The 22,218-nt window shown below is 42.2% G+C and overlaps 1 protein-coding gene across 3 annotated transcripts in view; it reads left to right on the top strand.

Moving 5' to 3' along the window:
- The window catches only part of SLC24A2 (solute carrier family 24 member 2), a 242,887-nt gene that overhangs the window by 168,617 nt on the left and 52,052 nt on the right, over positions 1-22,218 (top strand). For 2 of the 3 annotated variants that reach the window (XM_058565878.1, XM_058565876.1), the window contains exon 4: positions 5,070-5,120. The exons of the other annotated variant lie outside the window; for it this stretch is intronic. In XM_058565878.1, the coding sequence (XP_058421861.1) occupies positions 5,070-5,120 (51 nt within the window). The remainder of the gene's footprint in view (positions 1-5,069; positions 5,121-22,218) is intronic. 3 annotated transcript variants of the gene reach the window in all.

Below are 22,218 nucleotides of genomic sequence, written 5' to 3'. Positions count from 1 at the left end.
AAATAAATTTACAAATTAAAAAAAAAAAAAACACCACCTTCAGGCTAAAATGCGAGTACTGCGAAACATGGTTCTGGAAGTTAGCTAGGGCAGCCTTTTACTACACTGAAAATTTTTCTTTGGGCAGTCTTCCTTGTGTTTAAGGGAAGAAGTCTAAGGGGTTTTGTTGATTTGTATGTGTCAAGTATAGACATTGACATTGGTGCCTACATACAGACATAATTAGCATATGAATAGGATTGAATTACCTTGTGCTGAGCTGAGTTAGATGTTCGTGTTGGACCTTGGCGGAAGATGAAGATGTGTGTGCCACCCCAATGCAAAGTGCTTTATAGACATGCCATCATCTGATCCTCCAAAGACCTTCCTAATAAGTATGTATTGCTCTTGTCCCATTTGATGAAGAAGAGACTGAGACTCGGAGAAGATCACCCAGCTCATAAGTAGTAGACCCAACCTTTGAATTAGCTGTCTTGTCTGTCTCAGTCAGAAGCACTCTTAACCTTGAGAGTAATGTTATGGTATCGACAGTCGAGAAGTCTCAGGCATCAGTGCCAGTTTTCCTGACGTCGGCAAGCCCAGGGAAGTTCAACAAAGCATCCTAAACCTCTCTGTCATTTGGGGGCTGTGCATTTATGTACTTTGTTTAAGAAATGTGGGGGAGAGCATGTGATCTGAGAAGAGCACTGTTCTAGGTTCTGTTAGGAGGGATCTGAAGAGGAATAGGGTCTCTGCCTACAACATATGGACAACCTAGTGGGAGAGACAGGTTTGTGTGCAAGGATTAGAAAGGAAGGTGCCTAGCTCCCAAGCTGGAGCACTGGTGGTCAGATGAATGAAGGGTCTGCTTTTCACAGCCTGCTCCCATGGTTGTGCTCTGTGTTTTGACGTTCCCCATAGATCTGAGAGGAAATGAGCAGATGGAGAGATTTCTTTCAAATATTGGCCCTGACATGGCAGAATATCTTTTGTTGTTGAACAACAAGTATCTGTTCAGAACCTCTATAAGTGTGTTGAATTTGTTTTAACAAACGTGTAAAATACCAACTTCTCTAAATGCTCTCCTTCTTGTCTTATGCTTTCTCCTTCACTCTTCTTGGTGGTTCTTGCAATAATGAAGCTGCCCGTTATTGATTGCTCAGTGGGTGTCATTACGTCATCTTCTCTTCACCACAACCTGATGGAGTAGACACAGTTATGCCCCTTTACTGCTGAGGACACTGAGGCTCAGAGAGGTAAAGCAATTTGCTCAAAGTCACACAGCTAATAAATGGCAGATCTTGAGTTCCAATCTACACCCTGGCTTCAAATCTCACATTCTAAACTTCCATGCAGTACTAATAATAATCTGTCCATGGGTGTGATGTAATAGAGTATCTGTACACACCTCCTTGATAGGTATTTGACAACTTTACCAGGAAACTACTATCTGTATTGAGAAAGCCTTAATTTTTAGGTCTTCGTCTGCAGTTCAAACCAATGCCAAAAATAAAGCAGCTCTTTGATTTTAAAAAAAAAGCAAGTTAATCATATATTTTTCATCAGCCAACACTTAAGTTAATAAATGCTTGTTCTCATTGATTTCTCAACCTCTATTTTTCGTTGTAAAATGAGCTCAGCATAGCTGCTTCTATTGACTTCCTGTTTCATACATCAGAATTTTGAGGCCTGAAATGTGAGAAGTCATTTTTCTGCTGCTCCGGTCTGGGGAGATTCACTGAAAAATGGGTTGAGAATGCCAAGGGCCTCAAGAGTGGAGCTGGGAAAGTCAAGGTTGGAAGGAGAATTCTGTGTCCATGCCTGTCATAAGAAAGGAAGAAATGTGGAGCCCAGAATACTAGTTCTGATTCACAGATTATTTGAGATTAAAGACAAGACCCTTCCCTTGACTTGTCAATCATGAGGTATGGACAAGAACCCAGAGGCACCTTACAGCCAGGTAGTGATGTTGCTGACAATACCTGAAAGGAAGTGGACAGAGGAATGACGACAGGTTCAGCTCCTCCTAGGGATCTAGGAGCTTGGATGCCTGTGGCCCCAGCTGTCCAAATGGCATGACAGCAAGTGTGGTCACCATGATAGGCAGCATTCACGATCAGCTTACAGGTTCATCTCAAACACCAACCACTGGGTTCTGGAATTTTTTCTTAGGCCAAATGGGCTTCTTAGAGAAATGTTATAGAGAAGAAGCACTAGGTTGTACCCAGAATCATATTCACCAGTGATTCTTCCCTCTTCTGATCCTGGCTGCCTCTTGCTCAGTTGATAGAATGGATGTTGCCAGATGGTATTAAAGAGCACTCTCTTGAACTCCCTCACTTCCTCCTTCCTATCCCAAAGAAACCCAGCTTGGATTAGGCCCAGTTTGAATCCTAATCCAATAGTGCTAAAGGTGCCCTGGTTATTCTCTATGGGGAGTGTGCTGACGGGAGGCCGTGTCCCCTCGCAGGTGAGTTTTCATTCAGGCCTCTCAGGCCACAGTGGCTGAGGCCACTTTGCATGAGGCCACCATGGGCTGTAGAACACCAGCTGGGTGCACGATGTGCTCTGGCTCACGTATGCATGTTGTGTTTGTCCTCATCGCTTGTCACACCCCTCTTTCTGTACCCCTTGAGGCCCTGGTTCAGGGAAGAGGGCCACCAGCTCATGGAGATGCTGCCCCACCTGCCCCGGATGCTGCACTGACCACTTGAAAGCATCAGAGTGCTGAGTTGACCATCTCACCGTCCTATTGCTGTCTGTCCGTGTTAGAGCCGTATTCTAGTGGCTTGTTTCCTCCACATTCTTTCCTGCCTTTTCTTTAGTAAGCAACAAACATGGTTCCCTTCACTTGAACAGATATTGTTCCCTTGCCTTCCTTCCTCTTAGGCTTTGAGTTGCTACATCTCCTGTTGTTATTCAGCTTTTCACTACTCGTGTTCCTTCTCTTCCGCTATCTTTAACTTCGTTTTTGGTATGCTCTGTCCAGTTCTTGTCCCTCTGGCCCATTCATCATCCAAGGAAGCGGGTAAGAAACAATCTAGCCATTGCCACAGCAGCAAGAATGTGTGAGCTGTCAAACACGAACAGTTCCACTTCAGACTACGTAAAAAAAAAAAGGGATAATTAAAGAATATGATTGTATTTATTTATACCTGGTTCCACAAGAGATGAGGTAAAGAATAATCACATCTGCCCCAAGTGGATGTTTGATGGTTTGGGTTTGATACATGAAAACAAGTGTGTGCATACAAAGAGGTTGCATCTGAAAAGCCAGAGCCAGAAAATGCAATGGTGTATTTTCACTGTGTAGAATATGGTTTTTTTTTTTTTTACACCCAGCTTTGCAAACACAGAGCCGCCCACGTTCTGTTTCCTCAGCAAATATTAGAGATTGCTAGCTGCTGATTCTACTGCTTTACCCCAGGGGAGGAGTAGAGGTTACAAAAAAATTAATTGGCTGATATAATTCATCAATTTGCTGCAAGATTACACACACACACACAAACATATATTATGTGTACAACCACCACGAACATGTGTTTAATATTTATGAAGACATTTAGTTCATTTAAGAATTCCAATATCAACGTCATATATATAACAATGTCATGTGCAGTGTCATATATATAACAGACTACTGTTCTTAAAATACCTGAAAAAAAAATATTTACTGAAGGCAATCCCCAGAAGTCATAAAAAAAATTTTCTTCCTATTCACACAAAATTCAGTTTCTTACTGAAGCACTGCATCCTTTGTCTAACAAGGATGTAGCTAACAAAATCCAGAATAGGCAGGTTTTTGCAGAAACACAAAGATGAGGTGATTTTTCTCCCCAAGGCATAATTTTGTATTGGTGTGTTAAAATAGCTTTGGGTAAAATTTTAGACACATGGAAAAAGACTATATATAGAATGTATAATGTAAATATAAAATAGAAGAATATTTATTATTATCTTCTAAGCTAGATCCTTTATCTTGCACACAAAACCCATCAATTAATTGATTCATATGTGGCTTTCCAATGGCCAGGTTAATGGGCCACGGAGGCATTCTGCAGAATCACAGGAATATCTCTTGAGTCTAATTAATTTCTTGACGTTTATTGGGAAAGTATTGTTATGACCATGGAAAACATTTTTAACCTGCTCACAATGCTGCTTAAAACAATCTGGAATTTTCTAACAAGAATGAAAGTTTCTGTTTTAGAACTAAAGCAGGAAAACAAGAACGGTGTGTTCCCATCTCCCCTTTTCCCCCACCCAAGCTGCCACTCCCACCAGCTGACTCGGAATAGCTTGCTTTCTGCCAGTGGTTTCCATTACAGCTGACTTCTTTGGTGATCTGCACACGGGAGTCTGCCTCCTGCAGTCTACCCAGGAGCAGGCAATACCTCGGTCTGGGAGTTGTGGCTGCTCTGTCACCTGTCTGAACCAGGTGGTCTTCCCTGGGAATATGCCTCCCTCTTCCTCCCAGAGCACTCTGCACCTTTCACAGCTCTTCCCAGCATGCTGCACTCATGATATTCAGTGTTTTCTGTCTAAAGTATGAGATAAGAAGTGAAAGGAAAGTTTAGAACCTGGTTTTGCATTTTGGGTTTTCCCAGGTAGCCTTCCTTAATCTCTAGGCAGTGGTTCTGTTGGAGAAGAGCTGTGAAATGAACTTCTGGGACTGCTCTTTCACAGCAAGGAATCCAGTGTCTACAAGTCTCAGTGGGCCCGGACATCGTCCTTGTTCAGCCCTTTCTCTTCTGGTGTCACCGCTATAAAAATTATAGGGCTAGGCTAGACCTGGTGCAAAGTTATCTTTGCCATGTATTCTGTTTCATCAGATGTTAAAATAACCGTGTCCTATTCTGTAATGCAGGGCACATCCTACCCCCAGTGAAATAATATATTTTAAGTGATTTCTGAAAATGGGTCGTGAAAGCTGTCTGCCACATGGCCCATGTTTGCACATCTCTATATAGTTAACGATTGCGGAATTTGACAGTATAACTCTGAATCTGATTAATTAAGAATGTGTAAAAACAAAGTTCTTGCATTACAGCTCGTTCCTTATCTTTGTGTCTTTTACTGTGGTGTTGTAGAACTTGGATCATATGGAAAACTAAAATATTATGACACAATGACTGAAGAAGGTAAGAATGATTTTAGAATTGTATGCATTGGCTTTTTTTCATTTATGGTGTCTGTTGCTTGCCCATTTTTTTAAATCTTTTCTTTCCTCTTTGCATGACTTCAGTGACATTGTATTATTTATTATTATTTTCGCATTTTCGTCTGGTTTTTGCCATCGTGTTTATTTGGAATTGGAGACGTGCAATACCATGGGTAATCATGTTATTCCATTCAAACAATCCAAACCATCTCAATTGTGTAACACACTCAGAGAAATGGTGTCAGCAGTGTAAACTCAAGCGCACACCCACTGTGCCAGCATTACTTCCTCCACAGGCTCACAACATACGGAAACACATCCAACTAACACTCTTCTTTTAATATGCCCTTGATTTCAGAGGGGTTGGGGCGAGGGTGTATGTTCTGGTGATATTCTGGTTTATGCTAAGGAATGAGCAATCTAGAGTAACTTCTAGACCCAAAACCAGCTGGAGACCTGTTTCTGATGCAGACGGCTGTAGGCTCATGTCCTCAGCTCCCACAGTCCCTGTTGACTCATCCAAGAGCATTAGTCTGAGAGGCTGGGGTCACTCTTCCAGCCAGTGGAATCGCATATGTTGAGGTTCACACTCTGTGAGATTGAGCATATCATTTTAACCATTTCCCCTGAGTAAATGAAGTCTGGCAACGATTTATTTTAAAATGTGTTTACTAATGAATTCCACACACTATCCCAGAGTACAACCTTGCCCCAGTCAGAATCACTTTTCTGAGATAAGTTCACCATGGAACAGCAGTTTGAAAATTTTGCATTTTTGTAAAGGGAGTTGTCCCATTGCCCTCTCCCCCGTCTCACCCCACACATTGCTCCACCTTTGGAATAATAAATAATATTTGTAAGTTATGAAAACATTTGGGCTTTTTACATGATTTTTACCCTGATAGTGACAAGAAATCAAAAGGTATCCTAGAAAGGGAATCAGCTAATTTCGTCCTTCAACCTGGGAGAAACTCCCAAATGTGTTGCATATCTTGTTTTCAGCTTCTAGTATTTCTCAGTTGCCTTAGCTTGCCAAAGATCTTCTAGTTGCTTTGCATGCAAGAAGCGGAACATCTGACAGCCCCTGGTAAGAGGAAGTCCCTTCTCAGTCCCTCCCGGCTCTGTCATCTTCACAACACCCAGACCTTTCTCTGCTGCTGTCCTGTGCTGTCAGTTAACCACTGTGATGTTTTCTAAAGCAGCAGGACATGATTAGGATCTCAGACTGAGCCCCATTGTAGCCCAGGACCCTCCCAACAACCTGGGGAAATGCAGACCCTTGGATAGTGAGAGCCCCGAGGGCAGAAAGCTACCAAGGGAGTAAGTGTCCTACCACGGAGGGGATAGAAAGAGCCATCCATACCTTAAAGAAAGGCTCCTGTCCCAGCTGTTATATTTATTCCATGTCTTCAGACCATGTCGATTTTTATTGTTGACTGGTTTGAGAAGCCAAAGCTTTGGGACTCACTGACGTTATGATTTGATGGCTCCCCCACGCATCTCCCTGGCCCCCAGCCTCGGTTTCATGGCTTGGGCGGCGGGTGGGTTTGTTAGCTTCTGTCTGACCTGCCACGACCCTTCACTTTCTCTCTTTATTCCATCCTGTCCTTTGCCTTCTACCCTCAGCTTCCCATTGCCAGGGCAGCCTCTGCCTCCCTGCTGCCTCAGTTACCCCATTTCTCCCTTACTCTCTACCTTTCCTTCCTCTTTCCACATCCATTTGAGCAAATATTGCCATCCAGGCACTCCCTTTCTCTTCCTCCCTAAACCAGGCAATTCAAGATCATGTGAAGATGTAGTAACACTACTTCCAATTGATGATAAGACCTGATAACAGCTGGGCTTTCTAGGCAAGAAAACAAAGTCTGGAATGAGAACCATGGCTGGCCCTTAGCAAGACTGTGAAGTTGTGTTTGGGAGCCCTCATGGGTCACCTTTAACATTCCTTATCCTTCTCTTGACTTTCCCATCCCTTCATACGTATCCCTTTGTGTCCTGTTCTTAGCTGAAAATTCATCCCCCTTACGGTGATAGCTAATAACAGATAAGACAGCATTTTAAAGCATGTGCTATGAAATACTAGTTTCATATGATGTCACTAGGAATTTTGCAACAAGCCAGAAAAAAAAAGAAAGGAATATTGATTTCATAATTAAATAAGTGGGAGAGCTTCTGAGTTCAGTTAAATAGGTTTCTTTACCATGTGACTTGTCAGAGCCTTCAATATGCTGCTGTGCACTGCAGCGTATAGTAAATCCTAAAGAGGGATGGAGTTTGCGGTGTTGCCCAGACTTCTTTGGTCAGAGAAGCTATTCTTCCATGGAGCCTCTTGTGGAGATTGTTTTAGAAATGCTGGTAAAGGCATTATCCTTCACCCAGAACAGGAACCTCTGAAAGATTAAAGTCTTCTGAACACATAGCAATCCCACTCAGGCACTCGTAGAAGGATACTTTGGAACAGGAGGTCTCCATGTAGTCACCAAATCACACCCTTTGGCAGCTGCCTCCATGACAGGCCAGGCCTGGCTTAAATCTAATCCTGGATTCCATCTAAAAGACAAAGCCAGCTCAGTAAGCTCAGACCTGGCAACAGCCATGCATGACTTCAAACTCTCAAGGGCTTCTCTCTTCCCATTGAAAATAATAATAATAACTGTGATTGATATCACTTCCATGTTGTACAATTTAAGGAAGTATAATAAAGATAAAGATGTTTTGGGTAATAGTGGACTAGCTAGCCTTCAGAAAATATCCCCCTCCATTTAAGCATTTATTTTCACAATTTTAGCAATGTGACTAGCCCTTGAACAGGGCTTTATTGTAATTGCCCATGTGACTAGCAATTACTTGTAACTGTTTCCAGGGAATTCTCTAGATGTTGTGTGAGGTCAACTACTTGCAGTGAGGCCTGTTTTTTTCCCTAAAGTGGAAAAAATGAAAAGATGCATTATATATGCTACCCCTATCCTAAGAGAAATTGAGCAATGATTTCCTAAATATAGAGAATTGTCCTGCAAATATTAAGTTCATTATTTTAAGCACCTACAATATCCAAGTTATTCTGCTAGGTGCTTTGGGGAAACACAGGATTAAAAGGTGAGCAATTTGCCCCCATGGAACTTACAGACAGGGGGAGAAATAAAACACAACCATCACTGAGCCACAAGGAAGAAAGTGGTAAGTACCATAGGCATCAGAAGAAGATGACAGACTACAGAAGGGGGAAAGATTGCTTTCAACTAGGGGGGAGAATTTGTAGAGGAGGTTATCTTTGAGCTGGACCCTGAAGGATCTGTAAATATGGCGTAGATTGGGGAAGGAGGAATAGGAAGTTCTGACCTACAAGTCTGAGAGAGGAATGAAAGGATGGGGCACACCAGCCTTTACTGGGTGCCTCCCACCTGCCAGGTGTAGTGCTGTGGGATCTTTTATATTCTATGTCATTTCATCCTTATAATGATCACACAAGGTAGATTTTGTTGAAGGTGAGAAAACCAAAGCTCAAAGAAGTATTTTATTAGATGAGGAAACTAAGACTCAGAGAAGCAAAGTCATTTGCTCTGAGACTCAGAGGTAGTGAGTTGTGATGTGGGACCTGAACCCAGGGCAGTGGCATGCCCATTCCCTGCCCTCTTGGCTCCATTGTGGTTTGCTGTGCAAGTGGTATGGGGAACTGGACAGTTTAAATAGGCTGCAGTGTGGGGAGTGGGAAGAAAGGCTTGATGGAGGCCAGATCATGGGAAAGGTTTGAAGCATAGACTAAGAATGTGGGCATCACAGAGTGAACAACAGTGAGCTATTGAATGAAACAAGGACCGCTACTTGAACACTTTACTGTAAGAAGTTTATTTTAATATAACATATACTAATTTTTGGACACTGGACAAAGTCATGACATTTTTGGAGAATTTGCCTTCCCCTCAGAGCCCTTTCCCTCCTCCCCCCCGCCCTCATCTTCAGGTGCCCTAGAAGCTAAACTGGAGCAGTGCCCTGGGCTCCTACCCCAAGCCAATCAGAATTTTACCCACTCATTCATTCCTTCCTTAGCCACTCATCTGATGACTCTCAGAATGTACCAGGCACTTGACTGGGTGCAGGGCCTGTGGGGATTAAAAATGGTCCTTCTCCTAAAGAACTCCCACTCTAGTGCAGGACACAGGCAGAGAGATGAGTAGTGTGGTGGGTAGAGCCGAGGTGCTGGGGGAGCCCAGTGGAAGGCATCTCGCTCAGCCTCAGGAAATGACGACAGGCTTCTCAGATGAGGTGATGTCTTCACTGCCTCCTTCCTGCTTCACAAGGTGACAGCCATCTCACGGGCCACCTGATACTAATGTGCTCACTTAGGAATAACTGAGTATCTGCTCTGTATGAGACATTTTGCTAGACCTGATAGATTAGTGAGCTTCACTCCTCCGAAGGACTGTTATTTCCTTCTTTAACAAGATGTTTCCAGGGATGCAAGCAATTGACTCTAGAGGGAGTCTTTTGGTGACTTCAGATCCCCCTACGTGGGCAGCCATCCCTTTATCTCCTCATGGGGTGATACTGCATATTTTTGGAAGAGTAATGTCCAATTTTTACTTAAAGTTTATACCCATAGTTTATTTCTTGTCTGCAGATACCCAAATTTCATACCATTCTCACTCTGGAAAATTCTCAATCAATTAAACTTGGCTTCCTTTCTAAAATTACTCTAAATGAAAATGTGGAAAGCTAGTTTAAAAGAAAACAAACTGTGTGATAAAACAGAAGCATTAAAAGGAGAAGAGACCTTTCCACCAATGGCATTATGCAGAACTGCTAATTTCTGCTCTTTGGAGGTAAACATTCATAGAGACATATAGGTAGGTAGGTAGACAGAAAGCCCAATATCTTGCAAAGAAGCAATGTATGGGGAAAGTTGCCTTCATTGTATTGTCTCAAATTCATTGCCACTTAACAGAAGGCATTTGCAGAAAAATAATTTCTCCACTATTTAAAAAGTCAATCTTTGTTCATTTGTTTAAGAAAAAGAAAGATAGAAAAAGTTGTTGTAATATATATTACAATTATAATGATCTTTTCCTTAATGAAATTAAGGCTTCTGTTTCACAGAAACCAACAGTCCTTTACCAAGCTGAGAAACTAATAATGTCTTACATGAATCATAGGGTCTTAAATTAGGTATGTGGCTGAGTTTTGAAAACCCCCATTATCTCAAAGAAACCAAAGCACCTTAAGGTCACGTAGTCTAGCCAGTCATTTGATGTTCTTAATTGCAGTGAAATATTCGAGTTCTTTTTCAAAAAGAAATTGAATTTTATAATACCATTTAACAGCATTTTCCATTGTCCAAGATGTATGGACTGAAAATGTAATCCTAAAACAGGTCCTTGGTGTTATCTGTGGCCTTCATATTATATTTTAATCCTTGCTTAAGTGGATGAGACTGTGTTATACACACTGATGTATCAGGCAGGATAGGTTCAGCTCTGTATAGCAGAAAATCCAGATTAACAGTGGCTTAAGTCAGATGGAAGTTTATTTCTCTCTCAAGTAAAAGAGGTCCAGAGGCAGGCTGTACATGCCAGGTATAGAAGCTCCAGAGTAATTCAAGACCCAGGATCCTTCCATCCTTCCGCTCCACACTCCTCGTATATGACTTTCAACCTCAGGGGCACCTCGTGGTCCAAGATGGCTGCTGCTACAGCTCCAGCCATCACATCTGTATAGCAGGATGGAGGAAAGGCTAAAGTGATTTTCCCCAGCCGTTTTGTCTTCTTTGTAAAGAGCCTTCCCTTTAGACCCTCCCAGTAAAATCTCTCCAAAACTCAGTTACATGACTGCACCTAATTTCAAGGAAGCCTGGAAATGTAGATTGTTAAGCTGGCTGATTTGCTGTCCCCAATAATTTAGGTATTATGTCATTAGGAAATTAAAAGGGAATAGATATTGGATAGTCAACTTACAGTCTCTCCACTACAGAAAATAATATCACTTTCATATAACTCTTTATTTATGGGGAAGACTGAGAACAGAGTGAGCTCTGTTAGGGATATTAAGAGCTCGTGTTAAGTTTGAGATGCCTATAGGACATCCAAATGGAGAGGTAGAGAAAGCAAGGATTTGGAGTCTGGAACTTGGGAGAGAAGACAGGGCTGTAGATGTAAATTTGAGATTCATAAAATATGTGTCATTTAAAGCTATAGAACTAAATAAGAATACCTAGGTAATCAATAGGGAAGAGGAGCCAAGGAGTCCTGGGGACTTCAAAGTTTAGAGTTTGGGAAAAAGGGAGAGGGGTCAGCAAAGGAGACTGGGTGGGTAGAGAACTAGGAGAGAATGGTGCCCCAGAAGCCAAGTGAAGAACATATTCCAAAGGAGGGCAGTGAAAAGATGATAGCATCAATGAATTGAACAGTGAGATCAAAGAGTTGTAGTAGAAACATAAAGAGAGAGGGACGGAAAGTGAGATGCTTCAAGTCAGGAGTTTGGAAGTGGTGCAGTTATTGCTAGCTACAAGGTCTCACCTCTAACCGCAGGAGCGTGTGGATGAGGTGAGCTGGAGGAAAGGGTCGCTGGAAGTGAGTAGGTTAGGGCAGTGAGGAGCCAAGTATTGCAGGGCTCACCCATGGAATGTTACCAAGGATGGTGACAGGAGTAATGGTAGAGAGAAAAATAGAGAACTGGGTTCCGATATCTTCGGGAATGAGGGAAGGGGGACTAGGAAGTCAGTTGGAGTAGAGGTGATAGAGGTTATCCCCTGTGTTTTAAAAGAGGGAGGAGAAACGGTCTAGACGTAGTGAGGAAGGGGGATGGAATGTGGGGCACTTGGAGAGACAAGCAGCTGCCACTTTCAAAGGCCACAGGAGAAAAGGGGCGATCAGGAAATAGCCAAGTTTCAGTTGGGACAAAAAGGCAAAGAGAATATTCAGAGGCAAGGTTAAGGACATAGGAGATTTACTGACAGCAGGGGTGGAAGGTTGAGTCAGGTCAGGGATTTTAAGAGCCACATGGTGATGAATGACCCAGAGGCTCTGCTGAAGTGAACAAGGATGTGGCGTGGGCTGGAACAACCTAACAATATTTTAGAAGTTCTTACTATCGCCTCTTTCTTGGGATTGGCCCCATGGGCAATTCGCAATGATAAAGTGGGGTCTATCTTGCTGGGAGACAGGAGCTCTGGGGAACCCCTTAAGTCCAGCTGGGAGTGGGGAAGTTTGGGAGAGGAAATCAGCCTTCCTCAACTCAGAGAGAGAGAGTTCAGTCCAGCACAGGATGAACTTTCCTACAGACATGGCAAAAGATACAATGGCCTCCCTCAGAAGGGAGTGAGTTCTTCTCTGGAGAAGCCAAGGAAGCTTCCATAAGAAGACTGTTCAAATAATGGACACCTTGGTGCCCCTCCCAGTCCCATGTCCAAGATTCTGTCCTGGTGCCTTTTATTAAGTGTGAAGCAGACATTGGTTTTCAGTCCACTTTTAAAATTAAATCTTCTGGAAACGTGATCTTGCATTTTGGTTAAGCTGCCACCAAGATTGTGGTAGATAGGTTCCTGGACCACAATATCTGAAATAAAAGTCTTGTGTAGTGTTTGATCTAGTTCACAGCCAAACTCTTTATTAGTGTAGTTAAATATGACAAATACTACATTAGCTATTTCCTGTGGAATAGACCTTTAAAAGAACAACAACAAAAAAAACTATATTCTCATTTAGTTACAAATCCAAACCTCTACTACAGTAGAAATTTTAAATTGCAAATTATTTTTAACTATTCTTTTTTTATTTTAAAATCATTACATGCACACAGAAGTAAAAAGCAAACATTACATAAGGAAAAACAATAAAAATGAGTCTTTCTTTTACCCCAGATTCCATTCATTCCTTAGAGTTAACCACTTTTATCAGTTTTCTAACATAGTCATGTGCCACATAACAATATTTCAGTCAATGATGGACCACATATATAACAATGGTCCCGTAAGATTAGTACCACGTAGCCTAGGTGTGTAGTAGGCTCTACCATCTGGGTTTGTGTAAACATGCTCTATCGTGTTCACACAACAATGAAATTGCCTAACAAAGCATTTCCCAAGCAATGCATGACTGTATTCTCTTGTTTTCCATACACTGTTGTATACCTGGCTTTTGTTTATTAATATATTTTGGAGATATTTCCATATCAGCACTTTTAGACTTTCCTCATTCTTTTTAGCAGCTGCATAGTATTTTGCTGTGTGGCTCTTCCATTGTGGGTTCAATCAGCCCATTGATGAACATTTAGGATATTTCTATTTCTGTTTATCTAGTTATTACAACAACACCACATGAGCATCTTCTTTGCCCATACAATAAACTCTAGTGAGTATAAGATATATCATATAAAATAAAATTCTAGAAATAGAAATGCCAGATCAAGGATATACACATTTCAAACTTTGAAAGATTTTGCCAAATTTTCCTCCAAAGGAATTGCACGAATTTATGCTCCCACTAACAGTGAATGAGAGAGGCTCAAACAACAAATTTAAGTAAGTCCTTTGAACAGAGATTCAAATTGACTTCATTACAAAGTAGACCAGCCTTTGTAATGTAACTACCTTCTAATTTTCTTGTTTTAGAAACCTGAATTTTTACCAAAGTTGAGTTAAAGCCAGGGATACAGTTATGATCGAAGTCTGTCCTCTCTAAATTAAATGACAAGGCTATTCCTCCTACACAGACTATCCAATTTCCACCACAGCATGTGCCCTTGCATCAAGACCGTTGATATCCCTACAGAAAGTCTGAGACGTACACTGCAAGTTAACTTTCCACCTTTCAGTTAACAAATCGGGGAGCCCCTATTGTGCACAGACACCATTTCTAATACCATGTTATGTTTCATTCATTCCGGGTTTATGGTTTAACTCATTCAGTCCAACTTTCCATAACCAAAAGATTTTTCTGATGCTCTCTGTAAGGCTGATCTTTATCCAAAAACCAAATGTATTTTAACTCACCAGTTATTAACCACATTACTTTTTTAAAGATGTATTCTTAGAAGCATCTCCCTGGGACCGGATCTTAGGAAGACAGCAGCTTAGTGAGTGTTCATAACCAGATTAACCAACTGGTAACCAGCATCAGATCTGTCGGAAAGACCAAACCAGCTGTGTGGGTAAATCCACAGTCTTCCTGAAAACCGGGACCAAGGAAGTCTTCTGATTAGAATACATCCAGTGTTTCAAACTTCATTGCATCTTATTTTCATGATCTAAACTGCCAGCAGTAAAAGCATAAAGATTGGACCTGGCAAGTAAGGCAGATTTTGCCACATTGCATATGTAGAAGGTGTTAAGTGGCAGCAGAAGGCAAATTATGGATGCTGCTTCTTGTCAATTTCTGACATTCCTAGAGCTGAAAATGTTAAGTTGCCTTCATCAGTCAAACTTGAATACCGTTATTATAAATTAATAATATAATTTCCCACCGCCACGAAGCTTTCTCTTTGAAAAAAAAAAAGTAGGAGGTTATACCAGGAGGTTGGCATATTCAATTAAGCATGGTAAGTTTCTCTTTTGATTAAATCTGAAACAAACTGAATCATCTCGTTTTAGTCATGGGCCACTAAGCCTTCGGTCACGTTTAGTTACGAACTCTCGGCATGCATCAGCACTTCTGTTGCAAACCCACATTTCAGATGAGATTTACAGGCACCAGTTTACGATGTTAAGTTGAGGATTCAAAAAAATAGAAAATAGGAACTCAAGTTAACTGACAATTCACAGACACATGAAATCCAGGTGACAAGAGATGATGTATATACATGATATAGTGGCTGCTACTGAATAAATGTTAGCCAAATCTAAAATCTTTCACTTTACATCAAGATAAATAATTGGGTAACGTATAGGTTCACCATAAGAAAGAACTGTTTTGTTAAGTTCTGCTTTTTGTATATAAGTCAGAGTAACCATTCAACACATTTATTGAGCACCTACTTTTTGCCAGGTACTGTGAATAAATCAAAACTCTGCTCAAAAGCATATATTAATGTCACAACCCACTTGCAGAGACATACCCAAGATATGGGCTTTGACAAACTGACTCTGAAGAGACCTTTTCCACCCATTAGATGGCAATGGGGCTAGATGTTAGCAAGTCTTGGGATCTGAGACTTGCCTTCGTAAAGCCATTCTTTATTCATTTATCTCTTAGATGTCCACGGGGTGCAAGGGATGGGAACAAGAAGAAGACGTTCAAACGTTCTATTTGGCAGCCGCTATCTGGCTCAGAACTCCAAAGCTGACATCAGACAAACTCCTTTGAGAATTTCTTTGTGTGAACCATTTGTGTCTGTGTATATAGGATAGAAATGTTCAGAAAAATAAGTTCCTAAAATAATAAGGCAGGTGATCTGAAATGAAAACATTAGCTCTCAAGCAGTGTCAGCCTCAGCTAAGGTCAGCAAATTGGCCCTTTTCCTGAAACATTGGATTTCTGCCACCTGATACCTGCTGCCAATTTTTTGGTTTGTAAAATTCTAATTTTGCCTGAACTTGATTAAATTATCTTTAAAAAAAATAGAGTCTCAAAATAGACAAACATTAACTGTAAACACTGTTAGACTTTGGAAACTTAATCACAGCATTAACCAAATGAGAGTCTGGCCAGTTTCCTGCAGTGAGCTTCTGGTCCTTTCTTCTTTCTCTACCCCTAAAAGGAAAGTAAACTCTAAATAGAATTTCATACAGCAACCACCCAAGTACCTCACACACTAACATCTCCTTCTTTGTTGTTTGTGTTAATGTTGTTATATTCATAAACACTTACTGAGGACCAGCCTGAGAAGTAAGCACCAGGGACGACAGATGAAAAACAGCGTCCCCATCCATGAGGGGCCCACAGGCTAGTTGGGGAGAGGGTCAGTATAATGCCTCTGAGGCTCTGTGATAACTGCTGTGATAGGATAGGTATCGGGGTGCTGTGATAGAGGAAAGTACCAGGGTGCTGGTACCCCAGAGGCTGGGGTGTGAAGGGAAGGTGAAAGAGGGCAGGGCCAGCAGGAAACCTGCAGTCAAGAGAAAACTTCCCAAGTTGAGAGAGACTTGACCATGATTACATGCAGAGAGGAAAGGAAAAGACTGAAGACTGAAGACGACTGATTAGGCAAAGTCCCTGGAGAGGCAAGAAATTGGAAGAAAGGACAAAATATTGGGCTTTAAGATATCAACTTTTGAAAAACATTGGAAATCTTCCAAAATATTTGCAAAAGCATCCTCATATTTCCAATGATAAGGTGACCCTGCTAGGAGAGATGATAGAACCAATTCACATGTGGACAGATCCATTCTTTATGGGTGGCTCCAAAGGTCATTCTTATGGAAAATTATTTTTAAAAGCGTTAATAAGGAAATCTGGCTGCTTCATTTCACACATGATTGGTTTGCCCACCGCTTGAGATACAATTATATATATGTTCTCATTAATTACAGAAACTTGTCCTGTGATTATGCCTCTAAATATAATATAATGACAAATTATGTTAATCATCTTTATTATGTGGTTCATTCACAAAATATCTACTAAAGACACTTTACAAAATACTTTATTACAATACTAGTTTAATTTCCATTAATATCAATGTGGTCTTATAATAAAGTTTTACATGATACTTTACAAAAATTTGAAAAAATAATTTAAATGACGTACTTCAAAAATAGATTGAAGGATAAATAAACTGTGTTCTTGGTGTTTTTTGTTTAAGATGAAATTATTTTTGATGTTTGGCTTTTAAGAATAAAAATCAGGCCAGATTCCATTAGGTGAATAAGCTACTCCACAAAGACAGTTTGTAGAAGGGAAGAGGAGTTTATTCCATCAAGCTGCTAGGGTAGTGTCTTGTATCCTGGAACTTGCACTGTTCTCTGAGTTTCCCTGCCCTCCTGAGAAGGTCCCCACCATCAGAACACGAATCGTAAGTCCTTGTTTCTTCTCTCTCTGGCCCCAGACTGTGAACTCTACAAGGGCACCAGCTGAATCTATCTTACTCACCAAACACTGCCTGGTACATAGCACAGGTTTGGTTAATATTTGCAGAGTGGAAGATTGGTTGCGACTTGTACTGACTTGAAAGGAAGCTCAGGCTTCCCAGGGGAGCTGGGAGAGAGAGTTTCACTGCAAGTCAGTGAGTGCATATGATGTGCCCAGCATTATTCTAAGACATTTGTTGAGGAATACAAAGATGGTGGAGAGAAGGTCCCTTCCCCAGAGAAGCCTGCCCTCTGGTGGAGAAAGCAGACATATTGGCAGCAAACTAAAATAAGGGCTGTGACAGAGGTATAGTCAAGTGCCATGAGAATGATGGATTTGCAGTTGGGAAGGAGATGTGTGGGTATCTGTAGAGAAAGCTTCAGGCTGGGCTTCAATAAAGCCTTGACAAATGAGGAGCATCTTAAGAAAGAAGGAGCCAAAGCCCAGCTTTCCCTGCCCTGCTCTCTGCTGTGCTCACCGCACTTCCTCTTCTACACAAAGGCTCCTATCAGCGCTCCCCTTGTCGCCCCAGCAATGTGCAGAAGGGGGACGACTGATGTGCCCTTCTGTCTCCCACCTCTGGAGTATGAACATCTGGTCTACCCCATTTTCGCCTATTCACCTTCAGACAGTTCCTGGGGCTCCACATGGGGACCCTTAGCCTCACTGGGGCCACAGGCTTGTGTGGACCTGAAAGAATTTACTTTAGGTCATTAGCGAGCAAGAAGCATGTTCAAGAGTGCTAACCTCACAAATGCAAGGATTTGTTGAGCACTGTGGGGCACTGGGGATACAGCAGTGAGCAAAACCAATGGAAATCCCTACCCTCATGGAGCTTGGCTGCTAGTGGAAAGCAACAGTAATCAAGAGTAATAATGATATAGTGTATTATATGGCGATAAATGCTTTAGAGAAAATAAGCTGGGGATAGGAAATGCTAGAGAGAGAGGTACAGATTTAAATAGGCTGCTCAGAAAGGCCTCGATGAGAAGGTGACATTTGAACAAATACTTGAAGAAGTTGAGAGTGAACCCTATGGATCTCTGAGGGAAGAACTTTCCAGGTAGAGGGACCAGCAAATGCCATGACTCTGTGGTAGGACAGTGCACAGTGTTTCCCAGAAACAGCAAGGAGGCCAGCGTGGCTGGAGCAGAATAAGCTAGGAGAAGGGGAGGGGACAAGGCCTGGTGGTCGAGGTGAGCCTCATTGGTCATTGTAAAGACTCTGGCTTTCCCTTTGACTTGGGAAGCCACTGCAGGATTTGGCACAGAGAAGGGAGTGGCATGATCTGATTGACTGATCACTAAGGATGCTGAGATGAGACCAGCTGGGGGTGGGTAGACGGGTAAAAGTGGAAGGGCGACCAGCTAGGAGACCAGCAGAATTGTTCCTGCCAGGCCTGATGCTGGTTGGGAATAAGGGGGGAGAAGTGGTCAGATTCTGAAATATTTTGAAAGTAGAGACAACAGATTTGCTCATGGATAGCATGTGGGGTGTGAAAGAGAGGAGCCCAGGATGTTTGACTTGAGTCTATGCTTCCAGGATAAAAAAGGCACGAAATAAACAGGAGGAAAGTTCAGGTGCACTTTTGCTTTTTAAGCTCCATGCCAAGCCATAAACTTCAAAGACAGAGACAGGAAAGGCGAAACTGAAAACACAAAAATAGATTCAAAAACATTATTTTCAAGTTTTCCCTTCTGTTTCATCTTTTTTCTTCTTCCAAACCAAGGTCTGTTCAGCGAGGTTGTGTCTCCAGATCTCCTTGGTCCAGTCTCTTCTGTATCACTGATGCTCAGAATGTTCTGTGGCAGCCAGAAGCTAATCTGATTACCAACCCAAAGGGTTCCTGTGTAATGCTGCCTGTTACAGGCTTGATGGCAAAGAGGTGAAGAAATTTCCAGGGGTTGTTTTAATTGATTAACAGCAGAACACCAGCAAAATTCATTTCTTTTGAGTGAACAGATCCTCCAAAGGCTATTTTGCAATGCACCTTGGGGCTTCTGTTTAAGTCAGACCCAATCTATGATTGGGTCAAAGATTTTGATTCCTGGTTGTTTTTCAAAATTTGTTCTTGTTCACATGAGGCCCTTATGCTTTGATCTTTTCCTTCCACACATTTCCCCACCGCCCCCTCAACACACACTCTCCTGGGGACACTCAGCTGGCGTTCTTTGCAAATTTCAGACCCAGCTCAACTATATTAAAATTGTGCGCTAGGTTTTGACGTAGGTGCCTCACGATTTGAGCAGAGTTTGCTATTTTGAGATTTTAAGTGTACAAATATCAGTTGCTATATAAAAATTCAACGCTTTAAGGATTTACACCGACACACAGTGTATTTTTTAAGGTTGCCTTAAAACATGTTAAAAATCACTCCTTCCCACACTTTGAAAGTACTCAGAAATGTCTTCATTGTCTCCCTGCAGGCACAAAGCTACAGTTGTTTCTTAGATCTGTCCCTCGGTGTCAACCTTTATGCCCGTGCAGAATCCATGCCTAAAAATAATTTATCAAAGCAACGCCTCTACCGCCAAGGTCTCCTGCACCTGAGCCTGCTAAGCATCAATTCTATTTTGAAGTCAGTCTTTTTATTTTCAGTAACTTATGGAAAGAATGTAGTCATTCACTTCCGTAATAATAGCAACCCTTTCTGAGTAACAGTTCTTGAGCATTCACTCTATGTCCGAGGCCATCTAAATACCTGATGTGTGTTAACCCGTTGAGCCTTCCAACGCTTATATGAGATGAGTGTTCTTGTTATTCCCATTTTAAAATTCTGAGCCTGCGACACAGAGGAGTTAAAATCCTTGTGCATCAGGAAGTTCTTCTGAGCCACCCAAATCCGTGTGCAGCGGCATCAGTTCTTCGCCTGTAGTCAGCCCTCACAGGTGATGGGAGAAAGCTGATCATCATCTTTCCTTTTTAAGATTGCAAGGGTTTCAATGTTTAAAACACAGGAGGCCAGCCCCATCACCTTGACCTCCTCAGTTTCAGGAGATCTAAGGTGAGCCTTTTCCTATTTAGTTTTGGAACTGACTTTGGCAGACTCACTGAAACCTGACCACCCATGCGACAAGGCCCCTGGGATGCTTAAACTGTGGGGTCTGGATGTGGCTATTCCCCAATCCTGCGGATGTGGACTCAGAAAAGAGAAGATGTCAACAGTTCTCCTAAAGCAACTCAGGGCCATGTCGCCGTTGACTCTACGCTTTTTGCCGGTTTGCTTTTCTTTTCCTCTTATTTATAGACATCTTCCAATGCCAGGCGTTGTGATAAGCCCCTTACACACATTTTCTTACTTAAGCCTTGCATTTAACTCATGAGCCAATGCCATTGGAATCCCTGTTCAACAGATGGGAAAACTGAAGCTCAGAAATAGTCAGGAACTGAGCAAAACTCACCCAGCAGAGTCAGTGAAGGAGGCAGGGCTTATCCCAGATCTACCTGCCTCTAAATCACATCCATTTAACCACAATACTGTGCTGTCCCCAACACACACACCCTGTGTGGTTTCTCCCCAGCTCGTGGCTTCAGGCTGAACAGGTCCCAAAGGTGCCATGCCTTCCTACCCCAAGGCACAGAGGTCACTTCGAGAACCACAGGTTCTGTGCTGGCTTCTGCCTCAGGGACCTGATGCTCACTCTTGTCCTGTTAGCCTCATCCTCACAGCTTTCCTCAAAAGGTGCCCTTGGGGATCCCAGGGGTGTCCATTGGGCTGGAAAGAGCACGCCTTGCTGTGTCAGGCTCTGCCCCACGACCCTCAAGGAGCACACGTGTGTGCTGAATTCTGAAGGTAGGCCTTCAACTGCTGCTTTTCTAGAAACTAATCTTTAAGGGAAAATCCTTTTAGGCTATGGAGCAGCCATTGTCAGCTCTCAGCGTGCAGGCTGGTAATCAGGTCAAGCTAATTGGGACACAGGTTGAACTGAAGAAGGTGAAGAAGCGGGTGGAGAAGATAGCTCCCCAGCCAGTCTTTGCAGCTTTGCCTTGCTGCCCCTAGGGCTCAACTCCAAGAGAGAACAAATAAGGCCAATCCCTCCCGCCTTTCAGTAGCGTAAAAAATCCAAGTGCTGCCGCGGTGGAAAAGTGGTAGCACACGATCTAGAAAACTCTCCCTGACCTGCGAAAATGTTTGAGAACCTACGAAATCCCAATTCTAGAATCATTTCCTACTCTATTCTCCCAGGTCTCCTTTAGAGAATTTGGGGAAACCAGCCCATGACAGACAGTGGCCAACAGTGTTTCGAAAGACGTTTCCCGGCAGAGAGAGTGGCCGAACCCTCCCATGCTTTTAGGTCCCTTTTGTGATCATTTCCCTCTGGTACCCATCTAAGCTCTGAAAATAATCTTGTAACCACAAACAATGTGCAGTTTGCTGGTTTCTATCAAATACTTTCTCTGCCATGATTCATGACTTTGGGGCATTACTTGGATAGGGTTATTTCAGGTTTTATTTCCGCAGGCTTATTTGTATCCTCTTCTAAATGCTGTCTTGCTTTGTTACTATTTTAAATATAACGTTAAAATAGCAATTATTGATCATGTTTATTTCATAGAGCTGCAGAATGCTCTAAGTTCAAAGACTGACCCTGAGACCACAAAACAGTTTTATTAGTAGAAGCATTATCTTCTATAAATGCTTCAGAACCTCCTGTTTCCTCTTCTGGGCTTTTCCAGCAGATGATTTGAGGACTTCTTAGAGTTGCCTTCCAGAAGAAGTGCCTCTCTTTAGGCTTAAGGCTGTAGAGTACTGAGAACCCAGCTTCATTATCTGTCTAACTGGTTCCCAAATAAGACTAGGTTTGGCAGCCAGGAAAGTGTCTCGCATCGATGCTGCCCGGGCAGCCTCCAGACAGTCACAGCCCCATGCCTACCTCCTCCATCCTTGAGTTTCTTCTATTTCTCTCCTTTCTCTTTCCTTTGTTATTCACTCTTACCTCCTCCTTCTCCTAATCTCTAAGCTTTCTTTCTTTTCCCTTTTTCTTACCAGAGTTTCCTTTGGAGGTTAAATAGAAACAGCCAAATTCAAAATACCTCCCAGCATGGTGAACCTAATGCTGACCTTCACCCTCCCTCCAGGAT

Source organism: Diceros bicornis, chromosome 22, assembly GCF_020826845.1.
Source record: "Diceros bicornis minor isolate mBicDic1 chromosome 22, mDicBic1.mat.cur, whole genome shotgun sequence".
Lineage (NCBI taxonomy): Eukaryota > Metazoa > Chordata > Mammalia > Perissodactyla > Rhinocerotidae > Diceros > Diceros bicornis.
The sequence above is the reverse complement of the archived record's forward strand: the minus strand, read 5'-3'. Positions and strand labels throughout refer to the sequence as shown.